At 42.0% G+C, this 20,133-nt stretch overlaps 1 protein-coding gene across 5 annotated transcripts in view; it reads left to right on the forward strand.

Moving 5' to 3' along the window:
* The first annotated feature begins 4,378 nt into the window (after positions 1–4,378).
* Positions 4,379–20,133, forward strand: part of csnk1a1 (casein kinase 1, alpha 1) — a 45,171-nt gene continuing 29,416 nt past the window's right edge. For 2 of the 5 annotated variants that reach the window (XM_034689673.1, XM_034689674.1), the window contains exons 1-3: positions 4,385–5,026; positions 5,316–5,422; positions 19,787–19,913. In XM_034689673.1, coding sequence (XP_034545564.1) covers positions 4,904–5,026; positions 5,316–5,422; positions 19,787–19,913 — 357 coding nt within the window. In that variant the 5' untranslated portion in view covers positions 4,385–4,903. Of the gene's footprint in view, positions 5,027–5,315; positions 5,423–19,786; positions 19,914–20,133 lie in introns of all 5 variants that reach the window. The other 3 variants (XM_034689671.1, XM_034689672.1, XM_034689675.1) reach the window with 3 other exon arrangements.

Below are 20,133 nucleotides of genomic sequence, written 5' to 3' on the forward strand. Positions count from 1 at the left end.
GGTCTTGAAAGAGGGATAGAGGGGAGTAAGAGAGAGGGAGCAGTGATAGTGATGAGACAAGTAGTAGTAGCCGTTGCCGCTGGAGTCCGGAACGTCCGCAGCAGGAGGACGCCTACGGCAGCTCATAGGGACCTACAAGACAATGAAGCTCAGGGACTCCAGAAAGGTCTATGGTTAGTAACTTTCAACACCACATTCACTCACTGATGGTAGAGGCTGCTATAGTAAGGGACCATCAGTGTTAATCTCATTCACACACATTCACTCACCGCTGAACAACAGAAGGAGCAGTTTGGGGTTCAGTGTCTTGCTCAAGGACACGCATATGACTGCAGGAGCTGGGATCAAACCACCAACCTTTAGACTTTACTTAGTAAAGTTATTCATGTTTTGTCTTCACACGATAATGAGTGTGTTGTTGAATTAGCAGCAGGTGGTGTTGGTGAACAGCTGTGAGGAGAGCAGCTAAACAACGCAGAACATACAACACAAACACATACGCATACACACTACAGGTATAAATGTGTACCTACCATACAGATTATCATTATGAAAGTTTCTTTTTAATATCATATATGTTCTGCTTTGTGTCCCTGCCTCACACAGTGTCGTATCACATCAGTCTCAGCTGTTTGTTTCTGATAACAGCACAAACACTGAACCTCCGGAGCCTTAAAAGTGCTTTTTCATTGAAATGGAAGTTATGAACATGGTTTGATTCAGACTGATGATTATGTGGAGTTGTTCAGGCATGTATGGGTGTGTCATACCTGTCAGTGCAGCAGCAGCAGGAACATACCATCAGACAGCCTGAGCTAACAGGAATCAGTACAAAGTACTGCAGAACACTCTGTTCTTCATCCTCTGACTGAGCAGTTACACGTTGTTACAGTGACGTGGGTTTAGCCTTCGTTTTTATTGATAAAAGCTGCATCAGGACAACACAGTCCCCTCGCTCCTCTACAGTCAGACCATCAGACACCAAATCTCACCTCCTGTGTGTTTGGGTGTGTGTTAATCTGGATTTCTGTGTCTATGTTAATCTGATGTGCTGTATGTGCTCTCAGTGTGAATAGAAATTACACTTTTATGATCAATCTGATGGTTGGTGGTTCGATCCCAGCTCCTGCAGTCACATGCTGAAGTGTCCTTAGGCAAGACACTGAACCCCAAACTGCTCCCTCTGTAGTTCAGTGGTGTGTGAATGTTTATGAATGAGATTAACACTGATGGTCCCTTACTATAGCAGCCTCTACCATCAATGAGTGAATGCAGTGTGAATGGGTGAATGTGAAGAGTTAAGAGCTTTGAGTACTAAGAAAGAAAAGAGATATAGAAGTTTAAGTCCATTTAGCGTAGTATTTCTCCACAGTAACAGGAGTTGCTATAAAGCCATAAAAACAAGTTTGTACCTGCCACTAAAAATTGCAGGTGAAGGGGTTTATTTCAAGTGAAGATGTTTGAGTGTTTCAGAAGGACTTTATTGTTAGTGTCAGTGTTAGGCGGGAACAAAAAAAAGTGTGACTAATTTATTTCCCACAATCCTTGCCTGTGCCCTGCCCCTGCTCTGATGCCAGCTCGTGTTTCAATTCATCTCCTGTGTGTTCAGAGGGAACTAACATGTGACTAAAATCAGAGTAACCACCCGCCCTGCTCCAACAGGCTCATAAACCCTCTGACACGCTGCTCTGGTGCTCAAACAGGACTTTCTGGATTGTATTTGAGTTGCTCACCTGTCCCTGAAGAAACATGCCACAGTCATGCAGACCCACCCTGTGCTGCCTTCAGGTACCATCTGCAGAATGGGAAACACTGGAACAACCTCATCCTGTTCACACTGTCACTGAAGGTGGTTAACCAGTCTTGTTCAGACTGTCAAACAGACCTTATTATTCGATTTTGTGAGACCAGAAGCAATTAAAAGTAACACTCATTTCATTCAGTAAGCTCAGCTGTCATTTCGTGTTGGTGTCATTACCAGATTTTTAAAAAATGACCCTCAAGTGGCGTTTTGGACTGTGATGTTATATTTACAGAAGGTGGGGTGTATCATCATTATCAAAAATTAAATAAGTCACCTTTAAAAACATTTCTAAATGTTTGAGACCAAGTTAAAGAAAATGAGATAAAGAAGAAAAAAGAGGAAACTACAAACACAGATCACATACTCCTTATGACAGTATGACCAGATTGTTATTTAGACCCATAACATAATGTAAAATACAAAGTATGGCCCCACACAATAGCTGCTACAGCATTAGCTGAAATCAATATTTTATCATTAGCTTCTAAACTTTGCAGTTACACTGACAACAATCAGAGGTGTTTGCATCTGATGGCCCTGGTGCCATTCCAAATTCTTAAACCATAATTGGTTGTTTACCTTGTCAGAGGCGGGTCTTCTGTTAAATGTATTATTTGGTATGGTTAGTAGCTTTCTTTGAAATCTAAATGAAGCAAAATTTAATTTGTTGGTACTTTACCGCCGTGACTGCATGTACATATTACTGCACTTTCTCGCAGGTTTTTAAACTACGTTTTTATCTTACTTACTGTAGGTTTTTAGGATATGTATTTATTTATTTATTTATTTATTTATAGAGTCTACTTTTAGCTTTTATCTATTCTGTATGCTGCAGGATCTGACTAATGGGTTTCGTTCCTTCATGTTTTTAATATGACTGAATGACAATAAAGTGAACCTTGAACCTTTATCACACATGTATTTCATCAGACAGATGTGAAGGCGAGGAATCAGTACTTCAAGACATAAAAAATGAACTCCCGTAAACTAACAATCATAAATAAATATCTTGTCAGTTCTTGGGCACAAAACCATCTCCATCAAATGTATTTCTGAGTACTCTCTAAGTAATTCAAAATATGAATTTGGACAACCACCATGTTTTTGAGCCTTTAAAAACAAGTGTATGATATATATGTGTTGTATTAAATGTTAAAGTTAAGGAATATAACATATGTATGATATTATAATGTTAGTGGTTACAGTAGACAAAATTAGAGGAGAGGTGGGATAGAATACATTTGTATATGGTGAGTGAGTATGGTGAGTGAGTGTGAGTGTACTTGTTTGGTTTGTGTTTGGTTTGTCTCAGTGGTGTAGCCGCTACCTGTGGTGAGTGTAGATCAAACGTTCTTCAGATCAGTGCGATCATTTAGTCGTGGGTGATGACTGAGAAGAAAGATGATGATTCTCTACCTGAGCACCACGGCCATATTTTAAACCCACGTTTGAGCTTTTGAAATAAAGAATGATTGTTTGTATTGTTGTAAATCTCTGATCTGTTTACCACACAAACTTCATCACAGCCTCCAAAACATCAGCATCTAACCTGGGAAAGCATGTGGAGGTCTGGAGCTGACACACTGCTTTGATTCCAGAGGACATTGTAAACTTGTCTGTGCTTATAGTAACTTAGTTTAGATTTCATGGTAGACTCTTTAGATATGAATCATGTTTTCTAGATAAACAGAACGGAGCAGAATGTTCACCCATTCTTGACTGACCTCATGCTTTGTGGAAATACGTTAAGAGATATTTTAAAAAATACTTTGACCTCTACCTCCCACCCTTCTTCAGTGGAGAAAAAGGCTTAAAAAAGTGCACCTGATGGAAAGAATAACAGCCAAACTTCATCTGAAATTGGACTTGTTGGAAGTTCTATAGGCTCCTGTGAGTTCCTAACACTACCGATGGGATAAGATACTGGTTTACATGATCTCAATTTACTTAAGAGAAAATATTCTGTATATCGCTTTTGGTTCATTTTGGTTATGTCAGTAGACGTAGAGAAGTAGAGAAGTATGTGACAGGTTAACAAATGCTTGTGTGTTTATGGACAGATATATCTGATGCCCGCTTTGAAGAAGCAATTTTTCCCCTCTACTTTTCAATAATCTCCTCTTTCTGTGGTTGAAGATGTTGCCATGAATTTTTGATTTTCTAATTTAATGTTTGCGAACTGTAAATAATTCCTGTTACATTGTTTACCATATTTCAACAACTGCGATAAATTAGAAGAAGTTAGAATTTCTGAGATTAAAGTCAGAATTATGACTTTAATCTCAGAATTCTAACTTTAATCTCAGAAATTCTAACTTCTTCTAACTTATCTCAGTTGTTTTTTCTCATAATAATAAAAATAATTTTAAAAAAAATGTGACCTTAATTTTTTTTCCCGGTGTTCCTAATCAGCTTCCGTAGTTTGACCAGGAGGATCTATACTTTGACTTAAGAAATGAAGCCGTGTACTTTGTCCACCACTATTTGAATTCCAACATTTTAAAACTGTGTACATTCTCGTCGCTTTTGGAATGTGTTATTTCCGAGGGCCCCTGAATGCGTCAGGAGATAACCTTAGCTAATCGGCTCTAACGGCTCCAGCTGAGAGAGAGAAGGGTAGAGAAGACAAGATGGCGGACTGAGTGGGCTGCGCTTTGTACAGACGGCCTGCGACCCTGGAAGTTTGCTAAAATCCTTCCAAAAAAGACGGAAACTATCGAAAGGGAACCAGAGCCGTCGAAAGTTTGATCGAAACGGCGCTTTCGGACCCAGATAACCGAAGAGGAACGGACTTATCTGGTGCCGCGGTCCTCGCGACAGCGTTAGCTCGATGCTAACGTTAGCCTCCGTTAGCTCCACTAGCTGCTGCTGAAGGCCGCGAGCTCTCCGGGGCTCTTTGGATGTAAATACTTCCACACTGTGGAGGGTTTATTGTAGCAGGGAGTCCATAAATACACAGAGTAAACCCAGAGGACTTCACACTTTCAGGTGATCCGTTAATTATTGGAGTTTGGAGGAGCTGGTTCAGAACTGCCTTCATCAGCTGATAAACAGGACTTTCTTTACCTGCTAACCTGAAGAGATCACTAGGTGGACATCATGGCGAGCAGTAGTGGGTCTAAAGCTGAGTTTATAGTGGGGGGAAAATACAAGCTGGTGAGGAAGATCGGCTCTGGATCATTCGGCGATATTTACCTGGCCATCAACATCACAAACGGAGAGGTAAAGAGCTGCTAGCTGTGCTGACAGCCTGATAATAATAATAATAGCAATAATAATAATAATACATGATTCTGATACAGTCTGCTGTTAGTGATCACACACAGGATGGGAAGGATAAACAGGTATATCACACCTCTGCAAGCTGAACTGAAGTGTGTGTGAAGCAACCATCACAGCAGAGTTAGGGCAGAGTTTGAATCCTCTCAGTGTGTGGAACACAGATGGACACATTTAATATATACTCCTGTGTGTGTGTGTGTGTGTGTGTGTGTGTGTGTGTTATTTCCAGGAGGTAGCAGTAAAGTTGGAGTCGCAGAAAGCCAGACATCCACAGCTGCTGTATGAAAGCAAACTGTATAAAATCCTTCAGGGAGGAGTCGGGATCCCGCACATCAGGTAAAGACTGATACACCATTAAAATGCTCTGTACCTACAGATGAATGTGTTTCAAGACGTGTTATTCTCTCAGTGACTCCTAGGGGGTATTTCTCAGTAAAATTGAGTAGAAATGGAGCAGCAGCGGGTTGGCTGTATGTAAGGCCTGTTCATTGCTCCCATTATTAAACCTCTCTGTGGTGATGGTGCTCTGTGTGCGGCTCTCTGCAGGTTCACAGCTCTTCGTGTTTTTAAAACAGGAGTTATCGTGAGTCCAGATGTGTGTGGTTGAACAGGGCAGCAGCTGTTTGTGCAGATGAACTCAGCCTGTCTCTGGAAATGGCCGCTCCTCTTTGTTGTGCTAGCTCCAACATGGCTGCTCGCTCAGAAAATGGCGGCGGAGAAAACAACAATCCCAGCCCGAGGAGGAGGCTGCGTTCAAGGCCTGCCTCTGCGAGCCGCTCAGTCTGACTCCCTGATCGGTCCGACTCCCTGATCACTGTAACATGTGAAGGAGACGGAACACTGTTATATGTGAAGGAGACGGATCACTGTTATTTGACCCACAGAGAGCTAACTCTTAGAAGACATGCAGAGAGTTAACTTTGAAGTCGTCAGCAGCTAATAGAATGATCTATGTGGAGACACTTCCAGTCTGTTTGTTGAGCTCTTAGTTCACCTGTACTCTCAAACTTTAATACAGTGCATGAACCTGTCTGCAGCAGAGCTGACACGTCAGCAGCATGGAGCACTTTCTTTTATGTGGTGAAAGCATGTGAGGGAAAGAAGTGCTGTCACAGACATATTCAGACATGTATTATCATAGAGGCACAATGAATACAGGGACATGGCTCTGACCAGGACACAGTGTCAAAGTGCAGGAATTGATCAATGACATTAAGCATGTCCAAAAAGTTCATGATTGAGCACTGTAACAGAGTTTATTAGTGTAGCTGACAGAGTGGTTACTATATCTATTGTTATATGTAACATGAAGAGACATGGTATCAGGGGATGTTCTACATGAGGGGTGTTAAAATCATTTCAGTTCAGGGGCCACATACAGCCCAAGTTGATCTGAAGTGGGCCGGACCAGTAAAATCAGAACATAATAACCAATGAATAACGGCAACTCTACATTTCCCTTTGTTTTAGTGCAAAAAAGTACATTCTGAAAGTCTTCACATTACATGAACTATCTTTTTACAAAAACAGCTGTTGTGTCTTTCACCGTGATGAGTCTCAAAGTAGGGCCCAATATTTTACTCTTTAAACACTGAAACCTGCTGCAGACACACCAAACACACAGGTTACCCATTCTGCTGACACACAGAGTGTAATGTTTACATCAAAAGAACAGAGATTAGAGTAATGAAGAAGGTAAAGTTGATTATTTTGGACCCCCCTGCTCCAGCATGAACAGTGTGCTTGCTGGACAGTGTTGTATGCAGAGGTTTAGTGTTAGTAGTTAGTAGGTCATCTTATAGTGCTCTAAAAAGTCTTTGTGAATCTCAACTGGATTATGCAAACAGCAGGTCATCAATTTTCTCACTGTGAGGAAAAAAGTCCAGGAGCGCCGTTTAGGTCTGCTCTGTCAGCACTATGATTGTATGCGACCCCCAGAGGGCAAATCTGAAACAGTAGTTACTTTAATTGAAAAATTGCAGTTAGTGTCTTCTCTTTAATTTTTTCACCTTGCAAAGTCGTTACGCGGGCCAGATTGGGTCCTCTGGCAGGCCGGGTTCGGCCCACGGGCCACACGTCTGACACCCCTGTTCTACACCAATCTTACCTGTGGCCCCGATAAAGACCATGTGAGGGTCCAAACCACTTGGCATTTTTCCTGTTTGTTATGGATTTGATGAGATTAACCCTGATGGGGGAAATGCCTTTTACCTGATCCTGGACTGTATCAGTTGTTACAGCAACCCGGACATAAGTACAATCAAGAAGAAGTTTCAATAAGTGAAATGAAATGAAAATAAAGGTTATAATACTACTACTACTAATAATAATAATAATAATCATAATACATTTATTACTTCGGGATTAATAAAATACATTCTATAATAAAAACACTTTTTTTGTAATATCTTAAGTTAAATAATTCAGCCTGTCCCTGCTAAAAAGTAAAAAAACATTATTGATGTGACCACTGTGAAGATATTTTGATTCTCTTGATTCAAATAAAAATGCCATGGACACAATATAAGGGCTGTATTGCACTTTTACAACGGTCCTTGAATGCACCTTGCAGCGACAGAGGCACTTAGTCAGTCAGTTCACGGCACTCTGAAATGTGTCTGCATCTTTGATGACAAGGAGTTGATCCAAACTTACTACATGTGTCTGATGTATCACCAAACTGGATTAAATCAAGCTGTACATGCTGAGCTTTTTATGGTGAGGGCAGCAAAAACGTCAAAGGTCAAATATTAAACAGACGTCCCCTGGTTGTGTCTTTGTCACTAACGCACACCAGGGGTAAAAATCATCAATGAAGATGAGACAGATGTATGGAGGTGAGGAGAGCTGGTTCATAAAGTACAGCCTGTCACAGGAATGCATCACTCTTATTTCTAAAGATTAGACGCTCAGCGAGGAAAAATATGAATTCTTATTGTCCGACGGTCCGCCATTACAGTTTTCATTTCGTCATCGTCTAAACGAAAATTAAACTTACGTTCGTCACCGTTTTTATTATCAGTGATGCACTTTAGCTCGTCATTGTCTCGTTTTGGTCATGAAACAATGAACAGGATCGTCATATTTTGTTTAATGAAAATAACACTGCTCTCCAGTAATGTAAAGGATTGTTCTTACGTTCAATAGTGGCCTCACAGAGGTCATTTGTAAAAATTCTCATGTTGTTTTTTGTGATGCTGCTTCAAATACGAGTTGAGGTTGGTCGGATTAAACTTCCCCAGTTCTGTACCACCACGGGAAAGTTTTACTCTCTTTTTTGGACTTAAAGAAAATACTGCCACACGGCTGACATCACTCCTAGTCCTAGAACGTGCTATTGTTGTGATCACGTGGGCGCTGCATGCTGGATCCGGGCGCTGCTGGATAGAAGTTCTGGAGCGGAGTCTGGGAATGGACTACTTATATCGGAGATTTTAGATGCAGGCCGATATAATCCGATTCTGTTTTTTTTGCTGAAATCAGACGGATATCAATATCAGATGGGGACATCCCTAGCTGATGGTACTGCTGGAGAGCTTATGGAAGTCATTAAGTTGTAATACAATGTTATAATGTTAAGCAGACACTGTCAGATGGTGCGTTCACACAAAACCCGAATAAAATAATTCACGCAAATGGATTACATGTAAAGTCAATGTGTAGATGCGAGTAGTGGTCTGACGGCGCGAGTTGCGCAAAGCGATTTGCGCAAATGACGCAAATCTTTTGCGCAAATGAAGCGAATGATTCACAAGAGTTGAAGTATCTGAACTCCAGCGAATCCATTGTGCCGCGATAGCAAATCAGCGTGCAGATCACCCGGCTGACGCGAGATGTATGGACCAGCAGAGATTCCCTCATCTGGATTATATATGGGACACTTTGATTGTATCTCTGTGCAGCTTCCCTGAACTCTGTGACTCTACCTGTTTTTATGGGATCAGGAATAAACAGGAGCTCACTGTGAGGACAGAGAGGGAGGAGGATTATCTGCTGAGTTGTGAAAAACTTTGTCTGTCACTTGAATCCAGTTATGGGTTGTAGTAGGAAGTTAGCTCTGCTCCCTTTAGCATAACCGTCTTCCCCATTCAAAGTCCCCGAGCTCAACCGTGTCTGATAACAACAGGCTGCTGTGGCGTGCGTCTTGAGCACTTGTGTACATGTGATTTTGACGTGCAAATTTAGCAAGTCATTCGCGCAAATTGAGCGAGTGAACACAAAATATTCTTGCGTACAGTGCGATCGTTCGCGTCTGGTGTGAAGCACCCTGAGAGTGAGTACAACACAAGCAAAATATAGACAGGTGAGATCAACGCAGTGTCACTGTCTGCTTCAAGTCCAATCAGACACAAAAGAACAAGTTCTGAAAACTTCCCTCCTTTGTTCTGTGACTCAGAGTTTAAAGAGGATCCTGTTGAAGACGGAAAGTAGTAGTGTCTGTGGAGACGCACAGGGATCTGCCAAGGGTCATAACACACATAATGTTTTTGATTCAGTTTCATTAGAGGTGAATCCGGTGAAGTTCATATTGGTTTAATGTTGTTGATGATGAAGGATATTTCATGGCTGGACAGACTGACTGTTTTAACTCTGTATGATCCAAGGAAACAGAGTCAGGTGATAACTGTGAGCAGGATATACAAAACGTACAACCCCCTCAATGCACCTGCCTACAGTGTGGCTGTGACAGCTGCACTCTCTGTGCACACATGATCAGATCAGCCTGTGTTTCATCAGCTGATCACGTCAGGATGTTGTGATGAGGAGTGATGAAGAGTTGCAGAGGGTAACTAAACCCCCTGAGTGCCGGCTGAACTGCCTCTACCCTGGAATTTAAAAAAATACCTTCTGAACATCAGACATCACCCTGACAGGGCGGGGGCTGAAGACACGCCCACCCACCCCTTCATGCCATTACCATCAGCTGCAGCATCAAGACCTATGTGTGACTTGATATGGCTCGTGTGTCAGTCCCCTCAGTCTCTCTGACTCCACAGACACATCTCTATTGATCGGTCTGTCTGAAAGTTTATTACTAAGGAAATATCTCCATCTGTTGTTGTGTCTGAACTGCTGCAGCGTAATCTGTGGCGAGCTGGTTTCGTGATGTTCATATCATTGTATGACCACAGCGGGAATGTCAGGAGGCTAAGTGTCTGTTTGACTAATGAAACAAATGTTAGGCTTTTCACTGACTCAGCAGCGTCCAGTGAACCGGGGCTTTAACTCCAGGTTAGTGAACGTGCTTATAGCACAGTGAGTGATGTGATCAGCGTGCTAATGCTAGCCGCGTTTAGCTTCCCCGCTAGGTTCTCACTAGGTTTTTAAAGAGGCACAGAATATTATAAGATCCTGTGAGGGAGAGAGCTGCACCCAGAGTCTTACACAGAGAGGAAGTGCTCAAAACCGGGAAAGTAACAGTGCTGAACTGGATACACTACGAGCTAAAGCTAACATACAGCTAAAGTTATCAGAAAAATCAGACAACCAAACTACTGTCAGGAACTAAAAACCATATTCCTCCTACATTCTGGAAACCCTCAAATAAACACAAAATCAATCCAGAATGATCCAACCCCTCTAGTCCAAGTCACTGTCTCCTAGTCCACTTCACTCCTACCGATTCACTAAGCCGGGTGAAGGGTTATATAACCAATAGAAGAATTCACTTGCAGTAGCTGGACAGGGCAGACTCTACACACATTTGTAACAGTTTGAGAAATGTTAATACTTTAAACTCAACTGCTGCGATTGAGACCCACATTGATTAACAGCGCTTCTTAATACTATTAATAAGTGAGTTAAAAAAGCTGTGTGGGGGTTAACTTACTCTTTAAATCACACCCAACTTGTTGAGGGCTGGATGGGGGTACTTGGTGGAGGAGGTTCACTTCTCCTTCATACATTTAAGCCATTGTTGGGAGACTGTGGGCCTGCTGGGTTATTTGTGTCACTGTCACAGACTGACATGTTTAGCTCTGTCGGACTGCAGAGAGGATGTGTAGTGAAGCTGTGTTTGAATGGCTGTGATGAAGTCACATGGTTAGATATCCTCACATGCTTCTGAGGAGTCTCTCTAAGGGACTCTGGGAAATGCTGTCCTCATGTAAATGTGGTACGTGTGTTGAGCTCCTTCAGCTTATCTGTTCCTGTACAGCACATAGAGCTCAGATACAGCTCAGTGTGTGTGACTGCTTCAGAGGTAGTCCAGGCTTCAGGTAAATTCAGGTCAGGAGAAGTTTATCAGACACTTTAAAGTCAAAGTTATGGATGTATTTGAACAGTTTGGTGTCATGTTTTATACACACACACACACACACACACACACACACACACACACACACACACACACACACACACACACACACACACACACACACACACACACACAAACACACACACACTCTGTCTGAATCTGTACAGATCCGTAACAGTGACTCATGAGAAGCATGTGAGCACACAGAGGGTGTGACTGGATGGTCAATATTGGTTTTCATACCTGTTCTTATAGGTGTGTGTGTGTGTGCGTGCGCGCATGTGTGTGTGGTGTAGATTTTCCTCCTGTTCTATATCTGGCTAACAGCACATGCTAACACAACTCCATATACAGCCTGCAGAAGAGCTGACACAGAGAGTGGCACAATGACTGAGGACACACTAATGATGTTTGGAACATACAAACACACTCAGCATGTATAAGATTGGCTTGTGCTTTACGGTTGCTGTGTCATTGAAGTTGCTTTGTGTGTGTCCATGGTGATCACAGCGTGTACTGACTCGCATTGTACGTATGAATGAGTGATTGAATACCTCACTACCTGACTCACACTCAAAGTACACACTGTGGATTCAAACAGCTGTTTTAGGTGTAACCTATTGGTTAAACATGGTAACTGTGAAGGCACCATCTAAGAGGGATAGCAGCTCTGTTCTGCAACGTGCTGCATTCAGGAACTGCTCTGTGCTCTGGTTATACTGGCTTCATGTCAGAGCTGGTCTAACCTGCTGGTCCTGTTGCCCCTCCCCCGCCCTGATAACAATCTTCCTGATGTTAACCTGTTCAGTGAGTGCTCTCTCAGGTGAGCCCAGCCCATGAAGAAGACTGTTTGTAAATTGTGTACAGGGAGTGTGCTAGCTTCCTCACACACAGACATGTTCTGGAGTGGAGCCTCTTCTATGATATAGTGTGCGTTAGTGAGGCTGTGTGTGGAAATGTTGGTAAACAGTCAGCCGGTTAAATCAGAGCACAGAATTATTTAGAGCACAGCTTAATCTGCCAGGTTTTAACACCTTTACTAATCTGACAAACTGAACTCTTTGTTGGGGCTAAATCTCTTTTTAATGAGAAATCTGCAGGGAGAGTGAAATCACAATTAACTGCACACCGACCGAGTAAAACCCAGAGTGCAGCTCTAGACTTATTTTCAGTGTCTCAGTTAAACACTAAACATAAACACACACCTCTAATACAGCAACAAATCAAACCACAGTGTTAAAAGACTAGAACAACAGCTCAGTCAGACCTGCTGCTAACACCTTCCAGCTCGTGGAGACAGTAGAGATCTGTAATTATCTGTTATATAACACACATTATTGGAATAATTGTTGAATAGAAGCCAGTGATTATCGAATAGTATTTTGTCTTGAAATGCCCATCCCCTAGTTAACATGCGATATTATCACTAAATTCAAAGAGTTTCCACCCTGAGCTGAAGTTCAGCACCAGGCTCTCTGCTTAATAATAACCCCTTTGATGTTACCGTCCCAAACTTTGATTTCACTTTAAAGTGTTTCAAAGCTTCAGACAGGTAGATACTATAAGTATGGATACTTATTATTAACCTCAGCCTGCAATAATGAAGGCTGTTAATGGCAGTGTGGGCTCACATACCTGTTGCTGCCCCCCCCCCTGCAGAAGTGAGGGCCCTAGTTGGGTCACCCTGGTCAGAAATGTGTGGACACGCCCCTCCTTGTTAGTGTGTACCTTGAAGGGAGGTCATGTTGCAAAGGAGCTGCTGGATCCATGCTGAGGTATCTGATGAATGGAGTAGAGCGAGCTACAGTGAAAGACAGGGACTCAACCTCACCACGGTAGAAGTCAGACAACTCCTGGAGGATGGTTCATGTAGTGTGCCGCTCTCTCTCCAATTAACAGTTAATGTGGATCGTCCATTGCTCCATTATCAACACATCTTAATCTGGATCACCCATAAGAGGATTTTCTTCAACTGAATCAGAATGAACAGGGAGCATCATGCTGTACTGCCCTGTCAGTCGGTATATTCATAGTTGGTGAACAAAAAGCTGTCTCTGTATCGTTTTAGAGGAAGATCTGAAGCAGGCTCTTTAAGAGTACCATAAAGAGGACAGAATATTCAAAAAGGGAAAAGGGATTTATTTGTGCTGTTAAGAGGTCAAATGTAAACTCATCCTCCTGAGACAGACATCTTTGGGTCAAATATGAAGAATGAGGATATTTATTGACATTCTAGTTTCCTTATTTGTCCTGTTAGTTTTCCTTAGCTATAAAAACCAGATGTTATTTAAGTACACATTTGAGTGTAGCTCAAATTGAGCACAGTGACAGCTGACATAAATGATCGGCTTGGCTGATCACCGATCTATTAAAAGAGGCCCAGATCGGCTCCCATCCGATGCTTAAGATCGGGATCAGGACATCCCTAGTTTCCCACAGTGCAGTGAATGCATCATGGTTATTCAGTGTTCAGTTGTCCTACAGTCGCGATGCATATTAAAAACATGTCCACACAGTTGTCTCTGTGCTCTTCCTTTACCCACATCCTGAAAGTATATTTAATGAAGTGTATAAAGTTAATAATTAATGCAGAGTCGACTCAGTGTCAGACTAACGACTCTGCTTTCAGCTGCTAGGTTTTGTGTTGACTGACTTCAGTGTCGCTGTCGCGCGTTTCAGCTGTGTTAACATTCAATCATCTTTAAGCCCGCCTTCCTCTCACCCTGAGACATGATTGCCTGTTCAATGCCGACTTCTTCTGTCTAATGTTGGGTGGCAACTAGCGTTTAAGGCACAGTATCGCCTCCTCCCTTTCCAGTGGTTGGGGGTGTAATTACAGGTTTAAGTATATTGAATATTTATGTGGTATATGTTATATTTATATAGAGAAAAAGTGTATCAGGATAGTTGTGGTTATAGATTTATCCCCCTGCCCTAGTCTCTTATTCTCTAGTTGTCTGATGTTCTGTGGTTCTCTGTTGTTGAAGTTCTCTGTAGTTCTCTGTAGTACTCTGCAGTTCTCTATAGTTCTATGTCACACTAAGTTGTTTGTTGTTGTTTGTCCTACTGTGCTGTTCTCTGAAGTGCTCTGTGTAAACATGACCTCCGCATTATCAATCAATCAACCTTTATTTGCATAGTGCCAAATCACAACAAACATTATCTGAAGACGTTTTTACAAACCGAGCAGGTCTAGACCACTCCATGTGGTCTTATTATCACTACTCATTATGCCAGTCTGCTCTCTAGGAATGGGCTGCTTAAAATCTGCCAACCACCAATCTATAGGACTGCGTAGATCCTTGTAGTTCTGTGCAGTACTTTATAGTTCTCTGTAGTTCTCAGTTCTAGTTATAGCAGGCTGATGTGGACAGACTGAAGTGCTTGTTAGACTAGGTGTAGGAGGCAGAGGAGCAGTGCTTTGTGGGAGGGTCAAGCTGTGGGTTGAAGATGAGCTTCAGGGGTCAGAGGTCACACAAGTGTTTGTGTTTACTCTGTTAGCAGCTGACTGTCCTCATGGACAGAGTCCAGGTTGTCCATAGAAAGTGGTGTTTGTGTTGAAAGGAGCTCAGCTGAGGGTGTTTTTGAAACACGATGGTTCTAAGATAAGGGAGCTGATTTCAGAGCTCTGAGGGACTGTCAATCATCTCATCAGAAATCTTCAGGGTGACATGTCTTCAGCAGGGTTTATTCATACTGTCTGTAACCACGATGTCTCCTCTGTGAACCACAGAGCCATTGATTCTAGTGTTAGTGAATTGTGTCGCTAGATACAAGTCACTGGTTAAAGTTCAGTTTTTTGGATCAAGTCAGACTCATGTTTCTGGAGGAGCTCCTCTACACCTCCCCCTCTGCTGTGTTCACTGTCCTCCATGTTTGTTTGTGTTGTCTTCAGGAACATTTCCTGTGGTGCTAAATAACAGTTTTCTGAAAGACAATGAAGCAAGAAGAACCGCTGTGAAAAGAGCGTTACACTCTGAGACACACTGTCCAGCCTTCTTCACACTCCTGTTTATAGTGATATGAACATTCAGAACATGTTACTGTGATGGAGCAGAAACAGCACATGTTGTTTCCATCATCACATGGTTTCATGTTTCTGTCAGGGCTGTATGGTGACCTGAGGGGTGGACCATGAAGCCAGACTAGAGAGACTAGAGGGTCATCTGGGTCTGTTGAGTTTTCTGTCTCTGGCTCTGTAACCATCATAACTGACTCACTCCTGGTCAGGACCACATTATGTTCAGAGTTACGGCTGTATGTCCGATGTAAAGTGCCATCAAGTCATTAGTTAAAGCTGCTGATGTCCTCTGTTGGTAACACAGATCATCATCAGCTGATGTAGTAAGGGAACAGTGACGTCACGTTTTTAATAACCCAGAATGAAGACCAGCATATACTGGATGCGTTCAGGTTACTTCATTACCTGTAGGTAAACTTGTTTTGCAGGCAGTGACATATTAGATCATTACAGAGTTACAAGGCGGATGTAACATGAACAACATAAACTACCTTTATGTGCTGAACATACTATAATATCCACAAACTAATATAACAATGATAAAATCAATAAACATGATAAAATGATGATAAGGCATTTCAGAAAACAATCAACCAATGAAAACTATAAAAATCACTTGAATCAATAAGATCTGGACTTAGTCTTAAATCAGAGTTTTGAGTCTGTATGTGAAAGAAGGTGCTAAAGCCTGTTCAGTTCAGTGATGGCAGCAGGAACAAAGCTGTTTTTGTGCTGCTTTGTTCTCCACCTAGGGACTAAAACCTGCCCGTCCAGAGTGAAGAAGCTGAAACTCACTGCCTGTGCAAAGAGTGTGAAGCATTGTTTAAAATAGAGGTGGCTGGTGTCCAGGATGCTGGGTGTGCCTGTGGTTCTCCAATCAACTGGCTTCACTGTTAAACAATCTGCTTAAGAAAGAGACAATATATGACCAAACCATGACACATGGGAGCCGGTCTATCATTTAGACTACTTCAGTTTAATTTGATTCCCTTATTCATGAATATATTAATTAAGGATGTCCCGATCCGATATTGATATCAGATATCCGTCTGATTTCAGCAAAAAAAAACAGTATCGGATTATATCGGCCTGCATCTAAAATCTCCACTATGAGCACTTCAATACAAGTAGTCCATTCCCAGACTCCGCTCCAGCACTTCTATCCAGCAGCGCCCGGATCCAGCATGCAGAGCCCAACAGCGCGTTCTAGGACTAGGAGTGATGTCAGCCGTGTGGCAGTATTTTCTTTAAGTCCAAAAAAGACGTTGCATCTGAGTGCAAAACTTGTCATGTACAAGTTTCCCGTGGTGGTACAGAACTGGGGAAGTTTAATCTGACCAACCTCAACTCGTATTTGAAGCAGCATCACAAAAAACAACATGAGAATTTTTACAAATGACCTCTGTGAGGCCAGTATTGAACGTAAGAACAATCCTTTACATTACTGGAGAGCAGTGTTATTTTCATTAACCAAAATATGACGATCCTGTTCATTGTTTCATGACCAAAACGAGACAATGACGAGCTAAAGTGCATCACTGATAATAAAAACGGTGACCAACGTAAGTTTAATTTTCGTTAACAAGACGATGACGAAATGAAAACTTTAGTAGGGGATCCTCGCTGTGCGTCTAATCTTTAGATAATAACTCAACCTGTCACAAGAATGCATGTGTGAACCAGCTCTCCCACCTCCATGTCTATGCTCCATACATCTGTCTCATCTTCATTGATGATTTTTACCCCTGGTGTGCGTTAGTGACAAAGACACAACCAGGGGACGTCTGTTTAATATTTGACCTTTGACGTTTTTGCTGCTCTCACCATAAAAAGCTCAGCATGTACAGCTTGATTTAATCCAGTTTGGTGATACATCAGACACATGTAGTAAGTTTGGATCAACTCCTTGTCATCAAAGATGCAGACGCATTTCAGAGTGCCGTGAACTGACTGTCTGTCCAGTGCAGGTGCTTTCAGGGACCGTCGTAAAACTGCAATACAGCCCTTATATTGTGTTCATGGCATTTTTATTTGAATCAATAGAATCAAAATATTTTCAGTGGTCACATCAATAATGTTTTCTTTTTACTTTTCAGCAGTGAGAGGCTAAATTATTTAACTTAAGATATTACACAAAAGTGTTAAAGGAGTGAAGTGTTGACTACTTGAACACTTGGTACAACCCTGTTACCGATATCTGATCAACTGCATTAATTATTTGAAAGAGAGGAAATGTTTTGGCAAAAAATCAAAGACTAACATGTTTTGATATTTCATCAACTAAAACTAGACTCAAACTATAAAGGGCTGAAAAGACTAAAATGTGACTAAAACTAACAGGCATTTTCTTCTTAAGACTAAGACTAAATTTAAAATAGCTGCCAAAATTAACACTGGTTCCCACCATATGTGGGAAGTGAACTTGAATTGTTATTTTGCACTTTAAAAGTATAATTTGTTTGTATTGGATTTATTGAGGTTATTTTTCAGGGTCTTCTAATTTATTCTTTATTTTATTCAATTGTAGTATATTCTTATGTTTAAGGTTAAAATGTATGTAACCCATTGTTAATAAGACATGAGTCAATTTTTCTCATACTGTTGCTGACTATTCTCTGTTTGAGTAATATCACTTGATCAAACCTTTTCTAACATTCCGTACTACAAAATAAGTAATAAAAGTATGTATGATTCCTGCTGATATCGTATCTGATTGGTATCAGCCAATACTCAAGGCTGCAATATCGGTATCGTATCGGAAGTGAAAAGGTTGTATCGGGACTCCCCTAATAATAATGACTCACAGGAACCACCCTACATCACACCAGCACCAAAGTGCCTGACAGAAGTCGCCATTCAAAAGCTCTATGCAGGGACGAAGGAAGAGAAGTTCATCTATGGCGTTAAATCATTGACAAAACTATTTCGCGAACAGACAAGATCCTTGCATGAGGAAAAGTAGAACCCGCGCGCAAAGCACATGGAGATTTGCGCACATGGACATGGGACGCTGCTATTTACGAGCTCCTTGGCTAATCTTCCAAGAACATCATCTTCCCATGTACTTTTCTAAAGTGGAGACCCTTTCCTCTTTATTCTCCCCAAAGCTGGAACGTGGACTGATTTATGTTTTGATATTCATATCTCATCATGCGTGGAGGCTAAACTTTATTAAACTCTTCATAAAGCCTGCGATCATAACCATAAACTTGTCAAAGTAGGAGCTGTGGTTACACTAATGTTTGCGTGTCCGTCATCAGTGGAGAAGTGTTCTCCAGATGTTTTTGAGCATTTAGATCCTACTGTTGTCTCTGTGCCGCTGTCAATCAGGAAACGTGACGTGTGGCGTTCGGGTGACACCCAAACATTTTGGCTGATGATATCTCTAAATGCCAGACAACTGCACGTGAAAACGGCTAATAGCCGGTAAATAACTATGGCCAAGCAGTGGCCTCTGATGGCAGCATTGAGGAGTGCAGGTCCACTGAACTGCGCGCTCCTCCCACATCCATTCAGTCCAAGCTGGTCATGTTTGTTTTAACTGTGCTTCATATGGAAATCTATATTTCACCATACAATGGTCTGCTGGGTTCATATGTTCACGTATGTGTGTGTGGGCGTGCGCCACCACGAGAGGGAAGCATGAGTGATCTGCTTTGGTTGCAGAGCAGAGTCGTTCCTTGGTCCTGTAGTGATGCTAGACTGGGTGATATATTTTCTCTATTTGCTCTCTATCACGCACGGCAGATGCGCACACAGACAGACAGACACACACAGACACACACACACAGACACACACACACACACAGACACACAGACAGATGCAACCCCCCCATGTACAGCAGAACATATGTCAGGTATAGTTGTCCCTGATACATTTAATTTAATTTAATTTAAAAACTGCTTTTGAGCTGAAACAAATGTTGGTAATTTCAATAAACTACAAGTAAAAAGAAAAGTAATGGAAATTTCTCTTTCTGTATCGAAAACGTATCGAACCGTGACAAAAAGGTTTCAAACCGAACCGTGGATTTTGTGTATCATTGCACCCCTGATATATATATACTTGTACTGTACACCTTCTTGTTTGCTGCTGTAACGCCATGAATTTCCCCGCTGTGGGACGAATAAAGAAGTATCTTATCTTATACCGGCTAACGTAAGCCCTGATCTGCAACTGTTCCAGAAACACCTAAACCTGTTTTCTTCAATAAGAGGCACTGTCATGAACGTACAGTTAGGGTTTCATTCAGAACTCTCATAGATAAACCCTGTGTGTGTGTGTGTGTGTGTGTGTGTGTGTGTGTGTGTGTGTGTGTGTGTGTGTGTGTGTGTGTGTGTGTGTGTGTGTGTGTGTGTGTGTGTGTGTGTGTGTGTGTGTGTGTGTGTGTGTGTGTGTGTGTGTGTGTGTGTGTGTGTGCAGGTGGTATGGACAGGAGAAGGACTATAATGTCCTAGTGATGGACCTGCTTGGACCCAGTCTCGAGGATCTGTTCAACTTTTGCTCCCGCCGCTTCACCATGAAGACAGTCCTCATGCTGGCAGACCAGGTAACACGCACGCTTGCACTCACGCACTCACGCACTCACGCAGGCACGCACGTTAATGTGTTATATTAACTTATTTAAACGCATGCTCTGACTAAGCTTTACTGGTGTCCTTCTGTAAAAACACCTGAACCTGTTAGACCTCAGTACTGACCCTGGGTCAGGAGAAGGAGGTCATTATCTTTAAAGAGATACACTCACCAGAACCCTCCATTCAAAAAAA

Source organism: Notolabrus celidotus, chromosome 8 (assembly GCF_009762535.1).
Source record: "Notolabrus celidotus isolate fNotCel1 chromosome 8, fNotCel1.pri, whole genome shotgun sequence".
NCBI lineage: Eukaryota > Metazoa > Chordata > Actinopteri > Labriformes > Labridae > Notolabrus > Notolabrus celidotus.